This window comes from Callospermophilus lateralis, chromosome 15 (genome assembly GCF_048772815.1).
Source record: "Callospermophilus lateralis isolate mCalLat2 chromosome 15, mCalLat2.hap1, whole genome shotgun sequence".
Lineage (NCBI taxonomy): Eukaryota > Metazoa > Chordata > Mammalia > Rodentia > Sciuridae > Callospermophilus > Callospermophilus lateralis.
This window is the reverse complement of record NC_135319.1, coordinates 71,346,789-71,370,971: the sequence shown is the minus strand read 5'-3', so window position 1 is coordinate 71,370,971 and position 24,183 is coordinate 71,346,789. Positions and strand designations below refer to the sequence as shown.

Below are 24,183 nucleotides of genomic sequence, written 5' to 3'. Positions count from 1 at the left end.
GTTTTTCTTTGAATAATTACACTTGATTAATTTCTGCCTCAGGGCTTTTTTCTTTCAGAAAGATAACAATTTATTAGGGATACAGTAGCCACACCACAGAGACTTCTCTATAGACCTCCCAGGATGGTGCATAAATCAGAATCTTAAATGAAGTACCAATATCCAGGTGAGGTGGGGACCAAGAGGCTACAAGTCTGGAAGGATAATTAAACTCCACAATATCTACAGTCCCATAAAGATCATGAGAAGATGATTTCTTTGATAACTAGCACAATGTAGGAAGGCTTTATCATGCACATACGTTAATCTATGAATTGAAGCCTTGAATAATTAAAAAATGAATTTGGAACAGAGATTTAGTAATCTTTTATGTGACAGGCTTATAAAAATGCTTAAAAGAGGATGTGAATGCACAAAATATTGAGGCTGATTTTTGCTTGTGGATTAGTTCTTGCATTTTGTAGGACTTTGGAGTTTTCAAAGCATTTCAAAGCCATTATTATCTCCCTTGATCCTCGCCACAACCTTCCAATTTGCACAGGGCAAGTAGCGTGATTCTATTCTACAGAGATGAAGAAATTAGTGCCCTGAGAGTCTAAATGATTTGTCCAGTGTTCCCTGGTTGGTAGGTGGTAGATCCCAGATTACAGCCCACGTCTTAAACTAAGGACTCTTTCCCCGACATCAGAACACAAGCTACTTGCAGTGCAGACTGTTTGAGAACTGGGACAATGTCTTCTGTCATCTCCTACTGCACCTGCCAAACTTCTAGGGCTAAACAAATACCTGTTAATCAACTGTGCATATTCATTAATTGCTAGTAACATTTTCTGTAACAGTACTAGTTTTCTATGTTTATATACAGAACTCTTAAAAACTAATAGCGATTTGTATGCAAGCTGCCAACTGGCTTCACTGTGGCACTGAAATCATCCTAGAACCACTTTGTGCATGCTATTGCCCCATCCTCAGAAGTCCTGATTAGAGAAAGGGCTTCCCTCCTGATTACATCCATGGAATGTTCCTAGGAGTTGGAAGTAGCACTGGGTACTGGATGGATCTGTACAGGGTTACCCGTCCCATTGGCAATTTTGCAAAAGTTTGCAAAGGGTCAGGGAGAGACTACCTGTTCTGGATTTAGTGTGAGTGATTAAACAATACTACAGGTTCTGGGGCCTGAATCTGTGCAGTCTTCCAAGCTCAAGGGCCAGGTATATTTTTAGAGTTCCTGCCCTGACCCTGTGTTCAGAACAAAACAACAAACAACAACAACAACAACAAAAACCACTTCTTTTCCTGAGTATTCAAGCTGCTGTGTGTCTCCTCCCAGGGCAATATAAGGCTCACAAAAAAAAAAAAAAAAGTGAGAACAAACTCGCCCAGTGCTGAGGCAACAAGGAGAAAAGGGGGAATTGGACAAGGATTTGGCAGAGTCAGGATGACCTTCCTTGCTTCAAACTGCCATTCTCTCTGCCTCTTGAGTACTTTATGGGTATCTTAATTAGGATCTGCTTTTTTTTTCTGTTGTATTTATAATGTATGAGGATAAGTTGGCATCACATCCTTGTGTAGTGCACAGAGTTGCACTCACAAGGAAACTTGATTCAAGGAGTGAATGAACACTTTCTGCACGGAGGCTATCTCACGTGCCACCATGAGAGGAGGGGACTGGGTGCCCTGTAATCTAACTCGGACATACACACCTACGATAATGGCTTCCTCAGGTCCTGCTCTTGTTTCTTCATCATACTCCCCAGGAGCCAAGGTAGGCATTGTACTGCTGAAGGAGTTGCACCCCAACTCCTGCTGCACCACCTACTCCCTAGGAGGATCATGAGGAAAGCTACTCCATAAAGGAGAAAAGGCAGGATTTTCAACCATCTTGGTTCAAAAGGTAGAAATCCACTTAGTGCTCTCTCCTGCCCTACAAAGGAAAGCCTATTTCTCTTTTATCCATGTGGAACGGAAGCATTTTAGGCAGACACTTTCCCATTAAGACAAGGCTCTTCTGGGAAGGAATAACTCCTTTTGATTTCACCATGAAACCCCAGACCCCCTGCACAGAAGAGGCACTGACAGATTAACAAATTTCACAGCTTTCTGTACATCTCCAGTCTCACCTGCTCAACAGCAGGCTATCAAACTTGAGGTCCCTGCAAGCAAAACCATCAAGATGGGGACCTGCACCTCTTTGTCAAAAGGAAAACAAAAGGTTAGATAGAATCCAATTCTCTAAATTGCAGGATCTGTGTGGGTACTTTATAGACCCTTCACCACACACAGCATATAGGACTAAAATTAATATATCCAGTAAAGGGGAACCATAGAGGGCAACTTTAGAGGGCAAATGAGAAGGGATGAGATTTTCATGCAAAATTAATATTCATCAGGAGAAGCTTAATTAATTTGAATTAATGAATATCATTATTTAGAGGTTTCTGGTTAAACTATATGGTCAAATACATATACACTTATATATAATAACATGTTCATAGGTACATCATGAGCAAACAATTAAGCATAAATACATACATTGTGCTTATTCATTATTCCTTGTGGTTTTAGTGACCACACATGAAGAAGTCTGACCTCTGACCCAGGGATCCAGCAGTTCTACAAAAGGTCAGTGATTTTTCAAACATTTATTAGCATTAGAATCCTCTTGTCAAATGAAAGAGTATTAAGAAACTCAATAGACAGAGCAAATAAAACCAGAGTTGCTCTGTTAAAGGAAGTCCTAAAAAGATGGCAGACCCACCCTCCTGGGCATCCTCATCCATTTTCTTCAAAACTTACTAATTTAAAAAAAATTATATATGCTGGGGCTGTAACTCAGTGGTAAAGTGTTTGCCTCACATGTGTGAGGCACTGGGTTCAATTGTCAGCACCACATAAAAATAAATAAAGATACTGTGTGTTCATCTACAGCTAAGTAAATGTTTTAAAAGTTATACATAAAAACATAAAAATTAAGTTCATCTACAACTAAGTAAATGTTTTAAAAGTTATACATAAAAATATAAAAATTACACATATTTATGGTATAGCAAGTGATGTTTCACTATATATACATGTATGTGTGTGTGTGTGTGTGTGTGTGTGTGTGTGTGTGTGTGTTTGCATGTATAGTAGGCTGTTAAATCAGAGTAAACATATCTGCCTCCTCAAGCATTTGTCATTTCTCTATGGTAGAATATTCAAAGTCTTCCCTCCACATTTTGGAACATATACTACATTATTGTTACTTACAGTCACCTTACAGTGCAAGAGCAACAAGAACTTCTTATTCCTATCTACCTATAACTTAGTTCCCGCCAATCCATTTCTCCACAGTTTCCTCTTCCCTGTTCTCTCCAGCCTCTGGTCACCATTGTCTATGAGATCAACGTTCTATTATATATTTATTTAGTCTTCAAATCTTTTGTCCATTTTATTTTTAGTTCAATAATATTTTTTAAAATTATTTATATATTTTGAAAAGAGTCATCAAATATATTTATATATTTTGGTCAGATGTATTTATTGTACTATATTTACCAGTCCTGGCTGACGTCTTTCTCATTTCTAAAAAAGATTTTATGGGTGCATTACAATTTTAGGTAGTAGTGGGATTGTCGGTGACATAGTCACACATTCTCATAAAGATCATTTTTTTAGGTTCTACTTATGAGTGAGATCATGTAGTACTTGCTTTTCTGTGCCTGGCTAATTTCACTTAACATAACGATCTCCAGCTACATCCATGTTAGTGCAAATGATGAATTCCATTATTTTTTAATGACTGAATAGTACTCTGCTCCAATCATAGGCACAAAAGAAGACAACCCCCATCTACAAGGCTCCCCTTTCAAAACTGAACTGAGGAACAGAAGGCACCCTCCAGGGGAATACTTAGTCCCCAGGGTCCAGCTCTGCCTTCCAGACACTCCCTGGAGACACTGGTCTCAAGATTTAGTGCCCTCTGTAGCTTCTCCCATGATTTTCTTTGGTAGACTGAAAGTCAGGGTCAGTGGATTGCTACCCACCCTGATGCCCTGAGGTCAGATGTATATGGGTTTAAACTCTGGAGGAGAAGGTGCTCTGCTGGTTTGTGAGTTTTCGGCTTTGACCAAAACTTCTGAAGCATCTTTGTTTCAATGAACAGAATGAGGAATGTTGCCCTTTCCTCTCTGTAGAGGCAGAAACTGATCACCAAAATACAAATCTTACCTTCTCCATGAATCCTATCCCGATCATCATTTCAAATTTCAAAACTCATATTTTCCCAAAAGAAAAAAAAAAACACAAATGTTTCAGGAAGTGTTTTGGGATGGCTCCCAAATATGTTTTAAGTAGACACATACAAAAAAAGGAGCAATAATGAAGAGAAAAAAAAAAAAACTAGCTGAGAGGTTACTGTGGACCAATGGTAAAGGAGAAAGAGGTAGAAAGAATACCCACGCCGGGAAGCTTAAAGCAGAGAGCTGCTAAAATTGACCCCAAAATTAGTTCTGAGCTTCTCACAATCCTAAAGAGAGGAACACAAAATTATCCAGACTTAATGAAAGTGTTTACCTCTCCAGGAAAAAATCCTAGCTTATGCCACTGCATGCCCTCCCACCACTAGAGATTTCCTTGGGTAGAGAGGTCCCGGCGCCCTCTTGCTGCCTTCACCTCACCCGTGCCGTCCCCTCTGTGCAGAACACCCTTCTTTCCCTGTTTCCATTGTCCTCACTGCCACCTCTTAGGACTCCCGCGCTGACCCTCCTCCTAGGGCAGGGTGAAGAGCTCTTCTTCCTGCAGCCAAGGGCGACACATGCTTCCACTAATACAGCTCTCATCACGCTGCATTATAATTGTTTAGTCGTCTGTGTGCCCCACTGGGATGAATGTATTTTAATATATTTAAATGAATGAATATAAAAAGGGCACTGAATAATACACTGGGTAATTCCTGGTTGGCAGATATAGAAAAACACAGAGACATTCTACACACGGGCATTTCTTATGCAGTGAGCAATTGCCAATTACCCTAAGTTGTCTTATATTGTTAGCTGCAGAAACAAGATTTCCTTGCTTGAAAAAGATAACTAGCTACACTCCCTGAAAATAAGGGTGGTGTCTTATCTTCTCAGTTCAGTTCAGCTCAACAAACATTTATTGAGTACCAGTCATTACACTAAGTGCAGGGGAAACAATGATAAATAAGACATAGTCCTGTTCCTCTTAGATTTTACAGACCTGGCTGGGGAGACCTCATACAAATGGATAAGTCGTCAGTCAGTGCTGGAACTTGATCCAGTCCCCACGGAGGATGTCAGAGAAGACTGGCTAGGGGTGCAGCCTAAACTCAAATGATAAAGGGACACCCCAAGCAGAAAGAAACATAAGAAAGGCCTCGGAGGCAAGAAACGGCATGGTATGTGCAAGGAGACTAAAGAAGCCTAGGTTTATTGAAGAATAAATTGAAACAAGGAAGGGAGGTGGGAAGCGGCAATGGGTTAGGAATCCACAGGAGGCTGATGGATTTGGCAGGATCTGGACTGCAGAGGTTCCTGTAAGCAATGCTAAGGAGTTAGATTTCATCCTATAGAGGATGAGCCATCACTCAAGATAGGATCATTGATTTGTATTTTAACTAAATGACCTTGGAGGCAGCAGTGTGATTGGGCAGGGGATCGGCGTGAAATCAGTTAGCAAACTATTGCAATATTTCAGAACATGCATGATAAAAATATATAACTATATAAAAGTTAAGTAAGGCAGTGCTTCCTCTTTTTTCACTTATAAGTCACTCCATAGCAATAAGGAAAACAAGAAGGAGAAAAACAATCTCTATACTTAATGAATATTTAACCCAGAAATACAGTATTTGTGGAAAAGAAGTCATATTAATCACATTCCAAGTGGTTCCAACTTACGAGAAGAACTCACTCAGAAAAATACACCAGTGTCACAGGGAACCGCACTGAGAACCAAGGAGGGACATTGATAAGCAGAGACAGAGCCATGATCTATCACCAAAAAGACCTCCTCAAACAGTATATGAAGGCAGAGATCAGATCATTAAAAAATTAGTCATGGTCAGTAGCCAAGCTTTGGAACCAACCTAGGAGCCCTTCCACTGACGAATGGATAAAGAAAATGTGATATATGTACACAATGGAACATTACTCAGCCATAAAGAAGAATGAAATTAAGACATTTGCTGGTAAATGAATGTAATTAGAGACCTTCATGCTAAGTGAAATAAGCCAATCCCAAACACCAAATGTCCTCTCTGATATGCAGATGCTAACACACAATAAAGGGAGGGGGAGGGAAGAATAGAAGTTCATTGAATTAGATAAAGGGGAATAAAGGAAAGGGTGAGGGGATGGACATAGTAAAGACAGTAGAATGAGCTGCACCTAACTTTCCTAAGTTCATCTATGAATACACGACCAGTGTAACTCCACATCATGTACATCCGTAAGAATGGGATCCTAATTAGAATAAGTTATACTCCATGTATGCCTAATATGTCAAAATACAGTCTACTTTCATGTATATCTAAAGAGAACAAAAACAAATAAATAAATAAATTGTAGAAGCCTCAAAAACAAATTTGGAAAAAAATTTAAAAAAAGAGAAGGAGCATGAAAAAAAAAACAATAGCAGACATAGAACAAAATGCAATTCTGCAGAGCAAATGAAAACTGTTACCACATTGCTACAGTTAAAAATCACCTGTATCGGGGGACTGCCTCTAAGAGTTTAAAACAGAAATACATGAACCCAGGGAAGATATATTGAGACAACAGGCAGGGATACAAGATAAAATAAAAGCTGGCAAATGTCAGGAAGGAAGTTAAAACAGAAAAAGAAGTCAAAAGCAAGCAGCCTGAACATGGCCGAACACTCATTCAAGGACAGGGTAAGACTGTTTTTATCTCGTTTCGGTCAGTTTTCTCAAATTGGGGATGGAATGAAATAATGTCTCTCTTTTTGTCTTTCTTGTCTCTTATACATTCTGGGTTCTGAATGAAGAGCACCAACACAATAAAACTGAAATAAAACATGTTTCAAGAGATGTCACAGGAAATTTTGAGAAATTAAAAATGAAGGAGAAACAATCTACTGAATGACAGACTCATGTTCCTAGCAGAAGTAATAACACAGGATGCCAAGCACAAGGTACACACTAATAAGAAACTGGCATTCAAATGTCCAGGGGAAAGGACTTTTTGTTATCAACAGTAACGAAAATAACAACACCTCCCCCCACACACGAACACCCCCTCAAAAAGAAAAGACAGAACAAGACATCTAAAGAAGACAATCTCAGGCTGGCCTGACACTGAAACTTTCAGGAAGTTAATGGAGCCACGTTTTCACAGTAAAAAATAGCACGTCAATTTTAGCCCCTGAGAAATTATATGCAGGCATAGAGGGCTAAATACCTTCCCCAAATTCAAGGGTTAGCTGGCCCTGAAGACATTACTAAAGGACAAACAAACTTCAGACAACCAAGAGCTAAATGGTGGGGACAGTTGCCCACACGCATCTGTAAAACTAAGATCAAAATACAAGATAAATGCAAGGCTAAGGGGCAGAGCAGATTGCACGTGCTCTTAATGTCTTAGCTGACGGAGACGGGCTGGGAAAGGGAGCAGGGCAGAGGTCACAAAGGTTCATGATGTTTTTTCACCTTTCTTCAGCAATGCTTCATAAAATATTTAGGTCTAAAAGAATTATATTTTAAGATAGTAAGGCAAACACCAGGAAATAATACAGTCAGTCAAAACTGGGTGGTGGAAGAATTAAACAGAGGGAAGGAAACACACTAATTGTCTAATTGCTCACAGGAGGAAATCAATAGATGTACAAAAATAGAAGATTCAGTATGTTATACAGTTTGGCTCTTAAAGTGAAGCAGTTAGAACAAACACGCAGATATTCGACATCACCAAAGGAACACAGGAAAAGCAAAGAGAACAGACTGTATAATAATAGTTAAAGAAAAAGTTTTGTAATTGAACACTAAACACACACGGTCAGAACCAAGGTACAGGTGTCCTAGCTACCAACGCAAATGCCAAACTCACCTGTGAGGAGGGAAGGGCTGATTCAACTCCAGTGGCTAACTAGTCTTATTTGTGCCTATTTATCTGCAACCCTCTGCTATTGTTTCACTCAATGCCAATCTTGGGTATTTGATCGTTGCAAATAATAGTATTTAATTTGTGTTTATTTGGTTATTAATAAAACCTAGAGTTTTGTTTTGTTTTTGCACTATTTTGGGCATAATTAATCCTTGCTTTCCTATTTTATTGATAGTAAAACCTGAAGTCCTTCAGACAGGCTTCAGGGGCCTGTGGGATCCAGCACCTCATCACCTTTCTAACCTTATCTCTCAATGCTCAGTTAGGGTCTCATTTGCTGGCTCCTACTCATCTCCCCAAACCCTATATACAGGATGCCCCTGGGGCCCGGTGCTGGTATTATTTCTCTTTTCTATCATCTATACTAAAGTCCCTTGATGACTTCCACATGCTGACAACCTGCCAGTTTATACAGTCAGCCACGACCTCCCGACCACCCTTGCTCCTGAATGCAGCCCCTCATCTCTAACTGCTCAATCCACATGTCCATGAGGGTTCAAGGGAGCTCCGGCCCAACACACTTGGCTCCCTGCTGACTGTGCTGTCTTCTGCTACCCCAATCCTGGTTCCCCAATTGACAAGGCCTCCTTAGTCATCCTAATAAAATGGCAAGACCTTTTGTGGCCCCAACATTTGTACTACCTGATTTATTTTTATCCACAACAACACTTGTCATCACCGGATATATTCTGTGGGTAGATAAATAGATAATAGTAAAGGAGAGATAGAGAGCAAATGTTCATATGATGGAATCTTTGGAGTGCTGGACACTCGAATGTAAGTGACAAAAGAAATCCTCCCAGCAATCTATGAAGGAGGTGCTGCAAGTATCTTCTTTTTATAGATAAGTGAAGTGCAGCTCAAGGTCACACAGCTGAGTGTGGCAAGCCACAGGCTCAAGAGCTGCTGGTCATCAGGCTCTGCCCAACATGCCCCGATTAGCATTACACTTCACAGCTTTTCATATCTCTGTGTGTGTGTGTGTGTGTGTATTTTTTTTCCCCCTGATCCCCACTAGACTTAATTTTACTAAGGCAAGAACTTTCTTTTTTTTTTTTAAAAGAGAGAGAGAGAGAGAGGGAGAGAGAGAGGATTTTAATATTTATTTTTTAGTTATCGGCGGACACAACATCTTTGTTATGTATGTGGTACTGAGGATCGAACCCGGGCCGCATGCATGCCAGGCTACCACTTGAGCCACATCCCCAGCCCCAAGAACTTTCTCACGTTCACTAACCTAGCCACGGCTCAAAGAACAGAGGCTTCGCAGATACCAGGTAAGGAACCCCATATCCCTTTTAAACAAAATGAAAATGATGCTGATTGAAAAAATAACACCTCTACTTGCTTCCAGTATATAATAAATGAAATAAAAATATTTCAGGGGAATTATTTTTTAAAATATTAGTTATCTGCCCGTAAAGTTATTGAAAACTTCACACAACACAAGGAAAACAAATATTGGAGATTTAAAATTTTAACTCATGTTTCCCAGAAATAATTCTGCCATGTTCATCATTATATACAGCTTTAGCATTGAGGAAGGGGCAATCAAATTGGTAAATTCATAAATTATTCCTGCGCTTCTATTAAAAAAAACTTGTCTAAAGAGAATAAGAAAATAGCCTTATGTGGTATTTTAGTCAGCTTTGCATTGCCATAACCAATAGACCCGAGGAAAAGGTTATTTTGGTTCACAGTTTCAGAGGTTTAGTCCTGGGTTGGCCAAGGCCACGTCTCTGGGTCTGAGATGAGGCAGGACATCACGGTGGAAGTATGCGACCAAGGAAAGCAGCTCAGAATATGGCAATCAGGAAGCAGAGAGCTCCTGCTCACCAGGGATGAAATATAGACCCTAAAGGCACAGATATACTTCCTCTAGCCCCACCCTTCCTGCCTAGAGTTATCACCTAGTTAATCCATATCAGTGGATTAATCCACTGATGAGGTTATAGCTCTCATAACATAATCATTTCACCTCTGAGCATTCTTGCATTGTCTCACACATGAGTTTTGGGGGGACACCTCATATCTAAACGATAACACATGGGGACCATAACAGTGGGAATGGAATGAAAAGCAACACCTGAGAAATAACTGGGTTATTTAAGAGGCAGTGGGTTCACTCAATTTTACAACATATTCGCGAGTTTCTACTTTGAGTGACCTAGTAGAAGATCATTATCAGGGGGTCAAGTTGGTTTTGCATTCCTGTGGAAGATACAGATTTGGATATTGAGGTGACTATTAGATATTGATGTCTACAGTGCATGAGGACACAGCTCACTGAGTTGAAGGTCATCCAAACCATGAGACTGCCCAGGCAGAGAATCCCGGGTGCAAAGGGAAACAGGCCAGAGGTAGAAGTCTGGGGAGCAGTGAATAGCATTGTGTATTTTTCAGTGTATGTGTTCAATAAACAACTGTGATTAAGATAATGAGAGCGACAATGATCTGCCAGGATTTAGAGAAATGATCCTGAGATTCTGGTTTTAAATCAAGCTGAGACACAGGGATTTTTTTTTTTTTCCTTGAAATCACACACACTTCTGCTTTCATTCCTTCCTTCAAACTGGTTTCTGAGTGGTTGGATACTTTTTGTGTATTTTACTAGACCTTAAAAAAAAAAAAATCCATGCAACTAATTTGTAGGATGGAGTAACTGCTGCACCAAAAATCTATCTACATGACAAGTGTTTGATGAGCAATGAGTACCCTGATTTGCAAAGACATCTTGGTAGGGCCAAGAGCGAAACATAAAATGTCGTGTAAAATACTCCCTGCTCTCAGTGTAAAAAGCAATTTGGAAAAAAGGAAACAAATACATTCCGATTTAGGAAGCAATGACTCCAAATGGCATGTGTGCTAGAGGAAGGGTGGAGACCACAGCACTGCAAGAGTGGGCAGGAGGGAGGTCACACCCAGCTGGGAAGTTCTTAGAAAGTCTAAGGGGAGAAAGTGTGGGCTGCACTTTCAGGTCAGGAGACAGAAAAAGAAGGTCATTCAGACGCTTAGGTCTGAGCAAACACAGGGAGCTGCCAAAGTTCAGGTTTCCTGTGGGAAATAGTTTACAGAACAACTGAGAGGAGAATGATGGAGAAACGCAAGGTTGTCATCAAAGCCCAGGTTTGATCTGTCACATGCACAGTGTCAGTCATCAGGCGGAGCACCACGTGTAATTCTCCCTCATTTTTGTTCTACTTCGTACTTCCTTCAGTACATAGTAAAACTCAAAGCACAAAACAAAGATTCCTTTGCATGTCTGATATTGTGAGTTCCACCTGGTTTTCTCTATGGGATCTGGGACTTGGATGTTTGCAGGGGTAGTGAATAGTGGGAAGAGAGGGGGAAATTGAGTGAGTTCTTGATTTTTCCAGAAAGAAAATCCTAGAGAGGCTAAATGTACTGTGGATTTTCATTCCCAAGTTTGACAAGTCACTTTGGACAGAAATAGAATGCAACACTGATAAATTACTTAAAGTCAAAACCCATTGGACATTTGACTTTAAATAACCTCAAACCCCAGCCCAAGACCTAATCATTTCAAGAAAATTCTGTTAGCATGAAATGTCAATCCAACCAAGGGTTTTAGTGGGCCCCTTAAATACCTTGGGCCATGTAATATCCTTGTCTTGCATCAGAGGCCTGGAATATTTCAAGGGGGCTTGGGCCCCTCCGTGAAGGAGGGATAATGGCCTAACTCCACATCCTCACAACCTCATTTCCCAGCCAGCAGCCAGCTTCTCGCACACAGTCTCTTCCTATGTGGCTGCACTATCTGTACTCACCTGAATGAAGATATATTCGTCCTGGACAACCAGAGAGCTGATGTCAATGGAGCGGGCAAAGGGACCACTCCGAGTTGTCTCTGCACATTCCTGGATCCTGCAGGTGAGGTAGTGAGCATCTGAAACAGGAGGACAGAGCAATGCTTAGACACAGTGAGAAGTGGTGAGCTGACCTCCCATCAGCACTCCAAGCTCTACTTCATGGGAATCCATGATGTAAGTTAAAATAACCGTGAGTGCATAAAATTTGAAATTATTTTTTAAAAATGTCAATACCTAGAGTGGGGAAAGAGTTAATCACATAGTCTACTGGCAAAAGAATAATTTGGTATGGTTTTTGGCAGAATGAATTTGAAGTACCTATTAGAATTTTACATGTCCATATTTTATGCCAGCAATTCTAATTCAAGGGATTTTTTTTCCTACGGAAATACTCATATATTTTCACAGAGAGGAAGGGCAAAGATGTTCATTGTGGCATTATTCAGAGCAGTGAAAAATTGAAAACAGGCTAAATGTCTATGAATTAAAAAACATTTAAATAAACTAAATTGCATACATAAGACAGAGTGCCGGGGGGAAATTGAAAGATTAGGATGATACACATGCACCCACATGCACTTCTCCAAGATGCACCTGTCTGCAATCTTTTGAGAAACTATTTAGCATTATATTTAGCATGATCCCACTTATGGTTTTAAAAAAACTCTTGTCTTCATAGATATATACTTCTGTGCTATAAATACATAGAAAAAGTTTTAAATGGTACCTATAAAAATTAACTATGATTACTTTGGGGAAAAGAATGGACCTAAGGAAACAGAACTAGAGTGAGGACTTGGATTTTCACCTTGTGCACACATTTATTATTTCTATAGAAAGAATGCAATCACTTGTTTCTTATGTAAAATCCTTAAATCTTATGTAATTACCCATAAAATCTTCTATAGATCTCACAGCTGATCACTTTCAATCCCCTCATAGTGGCAATGGTAGCTGAATAGGAAACCCTTGACCTCAAAGGTGTTCTGTTATGACAAAAGGGTTGCCCCGAAAGACAATCCATTGGGTTATTTGCTCCCTAAGAAACACTACAGATGATTCTCCGTGAAAAAACACTGTGTAAATTTGCTTTAAAAGTGATTATTGCTCATTTCCTGGAATTTAGAAACAGATGGTCCAAATGAAACGTAGAGATCATTTGAAGATTGAAATGAAATCTTTATCATCTAAAGATAAAAATGCACATGCATTATTGTATGCATCTATCTAATGCAACCGGTTCCTTGGATGTAGGTATTTGAGTGTGTAGGTGTCAGAGGCTACAATTCAGGGACTGGTAGGCAGCAGAGACAAAGAGCAAAGGCTTGAATAAGAAAAAAATCGCAGTGATTGAGTTAAAATAAGGGTAGTTTAAATTATTCCTGTTTAACTATAATTAATTAATTAAATGAATAATCATTTCTTGTGCACATACTGTGTACTAGGCATCACTGACATACTAGGAATATATTAATTAATGAGACAGATTTTTCTATTCTAAGAAAGCCTGGTATCTAGTAAGGGGCTTACTTCTATTTACGTTGCTAGCTATTACACATATTAATTTATAAACGAGATACTAATTTAACAAATAAACATTTTGGTGGGAAATGCTATCATAATGTGCTATGCATTCCTGCTTCTTGAGGGTTCTTATTTGAGCAAAGTCTATTTGCTTTGGTAGTCACAATCCAAATATGTCTAACGAACATTGGTTTCATTCTCTCCATCAGCAGACCTACCATCTGCCAGTAGCCTTAGCCCCTTAACTTTTCTTTCTTCCACATTCCCTATAATCCAATGAGTTCTGAAGCCTGGGCAGTCAGGCCTCTGAAGCATTTCCAGATTGTCTCCCCTTCAGTTTATTATCTGTGCCTCTTGCTGAGAACACATTCTTCTCACCTGTGTTGCCTAGTGCCCTCATGACAAGGGTTCATGTATATGTGTGTTTGGAAGCCAGAAGGGCCAGGGAGGACCAGCTAAAGTCACCTTTAAAACCTAAGCCTCAGTTAATGTTTCCCATTGCCAAAATCACCAAAAGTTCTGAGAACCACAGGACAAGACCTAGATATCTTTCTATGAAAATAGAAGGCCTTTGATAACTACTCTAATAAATGCAAATGCCCAAGGTGCCAAGTAAATTATGTGTAAGAGATGAGCCACAGTAAGCTAAACCATGGTGGCTGGTTCATGGTTTAGCCTGAGGAACACTAAGGCACAGAAAGGATCACCATCAAAGGATAAATACTTGCTCATTAAGGGACAGCTCCAGTTCATCATTGACACACAGGTATAAAACCTTCTGAGTTTTACAAGTGAAGATAAGTATCTCTGTTTTTAATGCAAAATTTACTGATTTCAAAAAGTTGGCCAGGCCTGGTGGTGTACGCCTATAATTCCTGCTTGCTCCAGAAGCTGAGGCAGAAGGATTGAGAGTTCAAAGCCAGTCTCAGCAAAAGTGGGGCACTAAGCAATTCAGTAAGACCCCGTTTCTACATAAAATACAAAATAAGGCTGGGGATGTGGCTCAGTGGTCGAGTGCCTCGAGTTCAATCCAAAAGACAGTGTGTTAGAAAATTTCAGTTTACTCATTACCCTTTATGCTACATGCATTTCATGTAACTTTGCTGTAACACACATATTGTATATATACTGGACAGAGGAGTCCTAATTTTATAATATCTATTCTGTAGATATTAAAGTGGTTGCCCATGTAGGACAAAAGTAGAGTTAGTAAACTAACACATTTTGTATATTTTGTGTTAAAATTCATGGAAAGGCAATCTTCTGAAAAGGACTTTTGGAAGTGATATTGTAATATCATATCTGAGTGACACATGTTCCTGAATCACATGTAACATAGGCGTGAAGGAAATGGAAGAAGATTCTAGGCTAGAATGATCTTCCTTATAAGACACTTTCATATATAACACTCATTACACATGTGTAGTGTATTCAACACTCCTATGTACAAACTTAAATCCTTATTTGCAACATCTAATCTTTTAGATGTTTAGAAATGTACAAAGTATGTTAAAATTAGAGGCAGTAAATAAAAAAAAAATTGTAGGAAATTGACAGCTAATTTGCATTTTCAGTATGGTGCAAGACAACACCATAAGGCCAAACAAACGAGTCTATAGTCCAAATGAGACTCAGGGATCCACTTATTTCCAACCTCTCTGTAATTTGATCCCAGTCTACCTCTCCAGGGAAGAGAAGACCTTCTTAAGCATTCTCCAACCTTGCAGCAAGAACAGCGTGCCCAACATTCTCTAAGTATGGCAGACAGGTGTCTCTTTCTTTGTTTTTGTGCACAGACAAAGCCAAGAGTGGCCTGGCTTTCCACCCTGGCTGAGAGGAGAGAGAAGGCAGGGAGCCCAGGCTCTGCTTTGGAGCACACTGCCTGCCCACCAGGGATATTCTTGGACCTGCACAGCCCTGCTAATTTGCTCCTAGAATAAAGCACCAAAGCACAACAAAACACTGCAGTAAATACGTGTAAAGAAACCACAGATGTTGACATGACAACCTGTGTCCTTGTTGTCAGTGTCTCAGAAAGCTTCTTAAACTGGTAATCAAAGGTGCACACAAGGACACAAGGGGAAACCTGCTTATTCCCCACACACGGGCTCATTCTCCACATGGCTATTTCCTATTGTGTCTCTCATTTGCACACTTTGAAAAAAGAATGAGGGGTATTCAAGACCACCCCAAACAAAATCAAATCCTACCTAAACCTTGGCTCATGGCAAGTGGGATCTTGTGCCCAACTCATCCTATTTCTTGGCATTCTCTCAGTTTGCCAATGCCCAGCATGGAATGAAAAGTCCAATTTAACAGGAAAGCAGCACTAAAATGGTTTCTGAAATCTACTTAAAATTCAGGGGCCATGCAGTCTTTAGCTGGACTCAAATATTCAAAGTCTCAATGTTTTTATTTTTCAAAACACAGAGATATGATAATAAGTACTATGGTGCCCACTGCCTGATGAGAACCCAGAGTGGAGGCAGAGTCAGTTACCAGGCAGACTTTTCTAGCAAGTTAAAGTGGCTGAGGGTGATGGGGGATGTGGGAGTCAAGGGTTAGCAGGGGACAGCACTTGGCTCAAGCTCCACATTTCATAAAAGATCTCAAATCTGAGCTCTAGACCTTATCTCCAAATGAGGCTGGATACATTTGTAAGGATTCCACCATGAAGCCCCAGACAGATATTTATTACATAATTATCTTGAAATCCCCAAACAGATTTCTACCAAGTATGGCCTTTTGGTTTGGTTTTAATGATACTGATAAAATAATACCAGATCAAATAGAAGTGGCCTAGATATCTTGAGTGTATTGTACTTGAGAGAAAAACCTCTGAAGCTGGAATGTGCTGAGTTCAAATCCTGGCCTGACTTTGTGTTGACTGCCGTTGGCTGAGTAGCAGCACAGCTTTTCATCTGTGAGGTGTAGACAATTTAGTATGTGCCTCTGAGAGCTGTTGTCAGGATTAAATAAATTTATGCATGAAAAATGCTTAGCGAATTGTTGAATACATTTAAAAAATCAATAAATGTTAGCTTTTTTAACTTATAAATACAGAAGGAAAAGAGACTTAACTCTTAGCATCCCTTTATATTAAGTTAAATAGTTTTGTTATTAGGAATCAAAAGTTTATGCTATTACAGGTCCTATCATAAAGTCATATTCTGAGTTTATATCACTGCTTACTTTCCTTAAGTGCTATGGGTATTCAGAAAAGAAAAAAAAAACACAATGGTTTGAGCTGGAAAAATCAAGAATTCTTCAGGGAAGAGGCAGCCCTTGAGAATTTAACCTGGATGGTTAATTGCCTGGTGAGAAAATAATTAAAACTTTTTTTTTTTTCCTTAATGGTACCAGGGATTGAACAAGACATGCTTTACCACTGAGCTACATCCCCAGCCCTTTTTATCTATCTATCTATCTATCTATCTATCTATCTATCTATCTATCTATTTATTTTAAGACAGGATCTTGCTAAATTGCTGAGGCCAGCCTCAAACTTGCAATCCTCCTGCCTCGATCCCAAATTCTTGGATTGCAAGCTTGCACAATCGCACCTAGCTGAGAAGGAAATTCTTGAACTAGACAGTGAAAACTAAATATGAATCTTTATGAGGCAGAACTCACGGAACATACTACATAATTATATATTAAAGGACTGACTTTGAGTAATTATTATTTTTGAACTTTTATTTTCCATTCAATCTTCTGAAACATCCTCAAAAAACTAGGTAGACCAAACTGTAGAAGACCTCATTTAGATGAGGTGATTTCCTAAATGGTTAATCCTTTTGACTCACATATTTCTAATTGTAAAAAGTCTTCCTCATATATTTCTAGGAGCTGGTGTGGTAACTACTCCACTTACAAAAACTGGGAGTGAAAAGCTTTGTCCCTACAACAGGAATGAATGGATCTGCTTGGTCACTTTGGAAATAGCAAGCCTTGTTTCCAAAGCAGCTCTACAGTAGCAGGATATTTGGGGAAGGCAGTAGTATGTCCCCCTTGGGGCCAGCCTCCATGCCTTCTTGCCCTAGAGATGACAGACCAAGGCTCTGGTAGGGTGAGCAAGGCTGCCTCAAATATACCGATTCACTTCTTTTGTATTAGATCAAGGGGCCTAGAGAGGCTGCAGGTGTCCGACACTCCCTGCCATTCTAGGAAACAGAGAACATAAAATGAATTCTTTTCTCAGAAGATTTTGGGCCCATGACAGGCAGCACACTCACAAATGAATTTCCTTGAGATCCATGCTGGGTACAGCACACTCAAAGCATCTGGGAATGGGGACAGAGAGACCCAGACAGTTGAATGCCCTTCGCCTTCATTTCTTCTAAAGGGGTTTCACTCCTGCCAAGAGTTTTGAAGGACTCAGGGAAGCAGCTTCTAATTCTTCAGCTTCTAATCCTAATCATTCCACAAGGTAATATTTTCACCTGTATCAACAAATTTCACCATAAAGTCCCGTTTGGGCCTCACCAAACCTTTCCAAAAGGATTATCTACTTGCTAGCAGAAATAAAATCTTAACCATCATTTTCTCTCCTCAAAAGCTGGTTATATCAAGCCCCAGTAAATGCTAGTTAACCTGAATTGAATTACATTAAAAGCGTAGACATTTTCGTTATGTTGAATTATATGGTGACTTGCAAACATGTTTTACCTCTGAGATCACTAAATATTCAAACCTCCTAGACATCATGCTTTTTGCCACCTCAGAGGAAAGAATTTTCCATGATTCGCTCAACTGCCATCCCTCTGGGTAATATGCACATCGTCAGAAATTGAAAAAGAGAATTAAAACTGTGAACAAAAAGCAAATTCAGCTCTTCGGGACTGTTCTTAGAGAAATACCCAGGAGCTGTTTATTTTAAATAACAACATTAACTTCCAAATGCGAATAGGTAAAAGCAAAAGACACAAAGGAACTCTGAAAAGTTCCTTAGCCTCCCTAAGCCCCTTCTTGAATTACTTAGCCTTAGAATTCATTTTATGTTCTCTGTTTCTCGAATGGGGAGTGAGGCGACCTAGCTGCAGACACAGGGCAAAAAAAGATGACAGTGCTGCCGATGCCTAATGCAGCACTTAAATTGTAGTGGATCCTAAAAATAAACAAAATCAACAAGCACAAATAAAAGGAAAGAAAAAGGCAGTTTTCACTCCTTCCCCTTATGGATTCAAAGTGTTGGTGACACTTCTAATATCTCAGAGGAAAATCCCCATATTCTCCATCTTCTTACAGCACAAAGACAGTCTGGCAAAGTTAGGGACATTCAGAAATTGTACACTCGAATATCTTAGGAGTCCTGAAATTCCATTCAGGACTCCTTCCATTCCACCTGCCAAACGTATTATCTGCTCCTGACTGTGATGACCATATGATAATGCAGATGGTGACAAAGATGACAACAGTGACAGTTTTGAGGGGCCACTCTGTTCCCTAGTGTTCTAAGAACTACAGGCATCCACTTGTTTAGTCCCTGAAGCAATCCATGAGAAATTACAATCATTATCAACCCCATGTTATAAATGATGAAATCGAGGAAGCCGAGACACAGGATGATTAACAAATTTGCCTAAGTTCTTGAGCTCAAGGAAGTAGCAGAGCCAAGATTTGAACTCAGGAAATTTGGTGCAAGAACCTGTGAGCCTAACCACTATGCATTTGAAATACAGAAGGAAAATCAGGCTGCAAATTAGACAAGAACCCACATTCGGGTTCGGTTCCTGTCACTGGCTGACTATGTCACCTCAGGCATGTTCTCACACATGTTGACTTTTTTTTTGAAGAAAATGCAATTTTAAAAACTCTTATCTGTTCCAAAAGAAAAAAAATGGAATATTTTTATCAAAGATGACCTAATCCCCTTAGTACACAGAGTTTCCTGCACATGCTGTACTTGAAGGGAAGGCAACAGTCCCCAGTTCCATTGCTCGGCACCCTCTTCATCTTGGCCTCTGAGTTCTGAGCTGCTAGAATTCTGAGTTACACCGTCTGAAAATTACTGAACTAATCAATAATCCAAGGGCCTTTACAAGTCAATAATCTACATTTCTGGAGCCTGGAGTTCGGTTTTGCAGGGCTGATCATTTCACCATGTGGCAGGCCCATTTGCTTACTTACACCTTCCTGGACACTCTGTTAAAAAGCATCAGGTGTCGTCTTGACTTAGCAAGAAAGTAGAGCAATTGACTAATGAGGGTTGAGGAGGGCACAGGGACAAGGAATGGGGGCACATGTATTAGGGGTTTTGATTCTAGAAAATTCAGGAATATCCAGATGTTTTAAAACTTGCCCACATGCAGGTTCACTTACCACAGCATCCCTAGAAGACATCCATCTGACTTGCGCTTGGGGAATTTCCAGTGAAGAAGAGCTCACAGTATTCCAAAGCAGCCTGTGTCAGTTTTAGTTTTTCTTAATTATGAATCTTTTGTTTGTGAACTGAAATCTCCCTTGCTGTAAATTTTTTTCTATAATAAGACTTTTGTTATGAAAGTGATGAAAAAATATATTATAAAAACAATTCTTACATTTGTTAGTATTTTTCAAATACAGAAAACACTAAATGAGGGATTGTGGAAAAGCCAAGAGATGTGTCCAAGGTCAAATAACTTCTAAGGAAGAGTTCATTCTCCAACTCATGTCACCAAGTGATTGCTCTTTCTACTGACACTCAATTGCCTCTTGGATGCAGTGTGTGTGTGCTTGTGTTTGTGTGTGTGTGTGTGTGTGTGTGTGTGTGTCTGTGACTGAATAAATGAGTGTCAGAAAAAGAAGAATGCACAAGAGACATTCAGAGAAAGATGGTTTTCAGAAGAGAATGAAGGGAAAGGCCATTTCAATACTGAATCTCATGGCAGAAACAGATTTATACTGTTGTTAACCAAACTAGTTGGCTTTGCCCTGTTTAAACTCTGCCAGGGCAAGGGATAATTCAATGGTTTTAGCTTCATCTGGAAGTCTGACTCCCATTGAGGAGGGCCAGGACTGGGACAGAGTGGAGATTGGTGTATCTAAACAAGGACAGGAACAGCTCATGCCAGGTTTGCTCCAGACTGCGGGAGTCAGGCATTAGGACCGGGTTGTCAGTGCTGCTCTGCTGGCTGGAATTGCTGCTCCAGGGTTCCTGGGTCTAGAGCAGCGCTGTCCAACAGACATATGATGAGTCACAAGGGACCTTTTAAACTTGCCTGTAGCCATGTTAAAAAGTAAATATAGGATGCTGCAGGAAGCCACTGCCCCAGACACCACTGCCATGCCTGGACGTCTCTTCTCTGGGCATTGCCTGGTTACCTCATATGCAAATTCTGAAGCTACCTCTGTGGTCGCTGCTGCTGAACTGGAAGTCTCCTGTCAATCAACTGCTGCCTGCACCGCTATTACCATTGCTGCTGCCTCTGACTCCTCTGCTGCCAGCCTGAGATCTCCTGGAGGTTTTCTTTCTGGATGTTGCTGCCACCGAAGAAACCATGGTCCTGGATGCAACTGAAGCCGACACTGCTGCTGATCGCTGGAGATCACCTGATGACGCTGCCCCCATACCTGCAGTTGCAGCCGCCTCTGCTGCTAACCTGCTGCCTGCTGCCAACAACTACCACCACTTCCGCTGCTACCACAGCCCCAGACGACTGCTTCAGAGGGGACTCCAGGTTTGGTTGCACATGGCTGCACTCATTTGGGGACACCAGCCAGGGCCTGGGGCCTGGGTGTCAGCAGGTTTACCACCACAAGAGCCTCTGTATGGGGACTCCAGCTGGGACCTACAGGTCTGGTGTGGGGGTGCCTTTAGGTTTGGAGGAGCCTGGGGTCTTCCTGCTGAGAGTGCTGGTGGCCCTTGTCTTGCTGCTGCATCTTGAGGTTACTCCTTTGCATGAGTGTATCCCAGGTGGTCTCTCTACAAGTAGGAGCAGCATTGAGATCTTGGGACTGCAGCGTGGCCAAGCCTTAGATATCTGAAGCCCAGATCGGTGGATAGAGACTGGGTTCGCGAGGGCTGATCTGGGTTTGGTGATCCCGAAAGATGTCAGAGACATCTGAGAAACTGTTGAACACTGACAGAGACAGTTCAACTTTCCAGTAAGACTTATTTTATTTCATTTTTTGGTTCACTAATCTCTGTACCATATTTGGAACAGGGTGTTTTCTATGTATCAGTGTCAGACAATGATATATGAATGGTGCTTTGTATTTTTGTTGTATGTCTTTATTTTTTTCTCTTTTTCTTATTCTTCCTCTCTTGTCTACTTTCTTGGATATTCTTTCCAACTTTTCTCCAACCAATAGCCAATCTCTGTTGGCTGCCCTTCCACTTTTCCTGTGAATTTTTACTTCTAGCTCTCTCTTCCTCCCTCGCAAATATTGCATACTACACTACCTCTGTTCTCTCATCCACCATTTGAAATTGTAAATTGTTTTAACAAATATTCTGTTTGTACTATGGATAGTTATTGAACTCATCATTTTGGTTTAATGTGAGAAAGTAGTAGGTGCCCTAGTGGGAGCTATTAGGTTTAAGGCTATATATTGTGTACACTGGATGCTGTTGATATTGGTCCCACCAGTAACGGTGAAGCTCTGGAAACCTTCAGGGACTCTATAGGTCTACAGGGTAGAATTTATCCTGTCTTGAATCCATACTTTTAGATGGAAAAACACACTAACAACATGAAAAAGGGAGGGGGGGAATAAAACAGCCCAAACAAACCAAGATGCTTCAACAACAGAAGCCAATAACACAGTAGAAGAAATATCCAAGAAGGAGTTCAGATTGTACATAGTTACACTGATATGTGAAGTAAAGGTTAGTAAAAGGAGTTAAATCAAAGAAAAAAAATGCAGGAAGTGAAAGATCATGTCTATGAAGAGTTAAAGATAGTGAAAAATAAAAAAAAAAAAACAAGCAGAAATCCTTGAAATAAAGGAATCAGTAAACCAAATTATAAAACCAATAAAAAGCACCACCAACAGACTAGACCACTTGGAAGACAGAACCTCAGATAATGAGGACAAAATATATAATATTGTAAGTAGAATTGAACTTGTGGAGAAGACGGTGAGAAACCATGAACAGAGCATCCAAGAATTATGAGATAACATGAAAAGACCAAGTGTAAGAGTCATCAGAATAGATGAAGGAGCAGAGATACAAACCAAAGGGATAAATTTCCCCAACCTAAAGTATGGATTAGAAAATCAAATACAAGAGGCTTACAGGACCCCTAATGTACAAAATTACAGCAGACGCACACCAAGACACATTATAATGAGAATGACTAATACACAGAATAAAGATAAAATCTTAAAGGCTGTGAGAGGAAAAAAATCAAATTACACATAGGGGGAAACCAATTCAGATTTCAATTAATTTCTCAGCCTAGACCCTCAAAGCTAGGAGGTCCTAGAATATTATATTTCAAGCTCTGAAAGAAAATGGATGCCAACCAAGAATTTTATATCCAGCAAAATCAATGATCAGATTTGAAGATGAAATTAAAACATTCCATGATAAGCAAAAGTAAAATAAGTCACAACTAGTAAGCCTACACTACAGAGCATTTTCAACAAAATACTCCATGAGGATGAAATGAAAAAAAAGTGAAAACCATCAAAAGAAATATCTGCACTAAAGGGACATTCAACCAAGTGAGAAACTAAGACAAATCCAAACCCAGAAATAAATCAAAATGACAGAGAATACAAATCATAACTCAATAGTAACCTTGAATGTTAACAGCCTAAACTCATCAATCCAAAGAGACAGACTGGCAGATTGGATTAAAAGCAAGACCCAATAATATGATGTCTTCAAGAGACTCACCTCATGGGCAAAGACATCCACAGGCTGAAGGTGAAAGGATGGGATAAAAACTTATCACTCATATGGGTTGTGAAACAAGCAGGGGTTTCTCATCAGAAGAGACAAATAAGGACATTTCATACTTCCTAAGGGAAGCTTATGTAAGCAGGACATAACAATTATGAATATTTATGCTCCAAACAATGGAGCATCTATGTACATTAAACAAACCCTTCTCATCAAACAGACCAGAATACAATAATACTGGATGGCTTTAACACACCTCTCATAATGGACAAGTCTTCCCAACAAAAACTAAACAAGGAAACTATAGAACTAGATAATACAATCAATAATTTGGACTTAACAGATATATATATATATATATATATATATATATATATATATATATATAATATTTCATCCATCAACAAGCAAATATTATTTCTTCTCAGTAGCACATGGCTCCTTCTCTAAAATAGACCATATCTTGTCCACAAAACAACTCTTAGTAAATACAAAAAAAAAAAAAAAAAACCAGAGATAGTACCCTACATACTATGAGACCACAATGGAATGAAATTAGAAATCAACAATAAAATAAAAAATAGAAGATACTACAACAAATGGAGATTAAATAATACACAATTGAATGATGAATGAATACTAGAAGAAATCAAGGATGAAATAAAAAAATTCTTAGAGGTAAATGAGAACACTGATACTACATATCAAAATCTCTGGGACACTATGAAAGCAGTTCTAAGAGGAAAGTTTATTGTATTGAGTGCATTTATTGAAAGAATGAAAAGTCAACAAATAAATGACCTAACACTACATCTCAAAACCCTAGAAAAAGAAGAACAAATCAACACCAAAACAGCAGTAAACAGGAAATAAA

At 39.7% G+C, this 24,183-nt stretch overlaps 1 protein-coding gene across 1 annotated transcript in view; it reads right to left on the bottom strand.

Annotated features, from left to right (window-relative positions):
• Positions 1 to 24,183, bottom strand: part of Sorcs3 (sortilin related VPS10 domain containing receptor 3) — a 567,524-nt gene that overhangs the window by 131,475 nt on the left and 411,866 nt on the right. Inside the window, exon 7 of the mRNA XM_076834163.1 lies at positions 11,912 to 12,030. Within this exon, the coding sequence (XP_076690278.1) occupies positions 11,912 to 12,030 (119 nt within the window). The remainder of the gene's footprint in view (positions 1 to 11,911; positions 12,031 to 24,183) is intronic.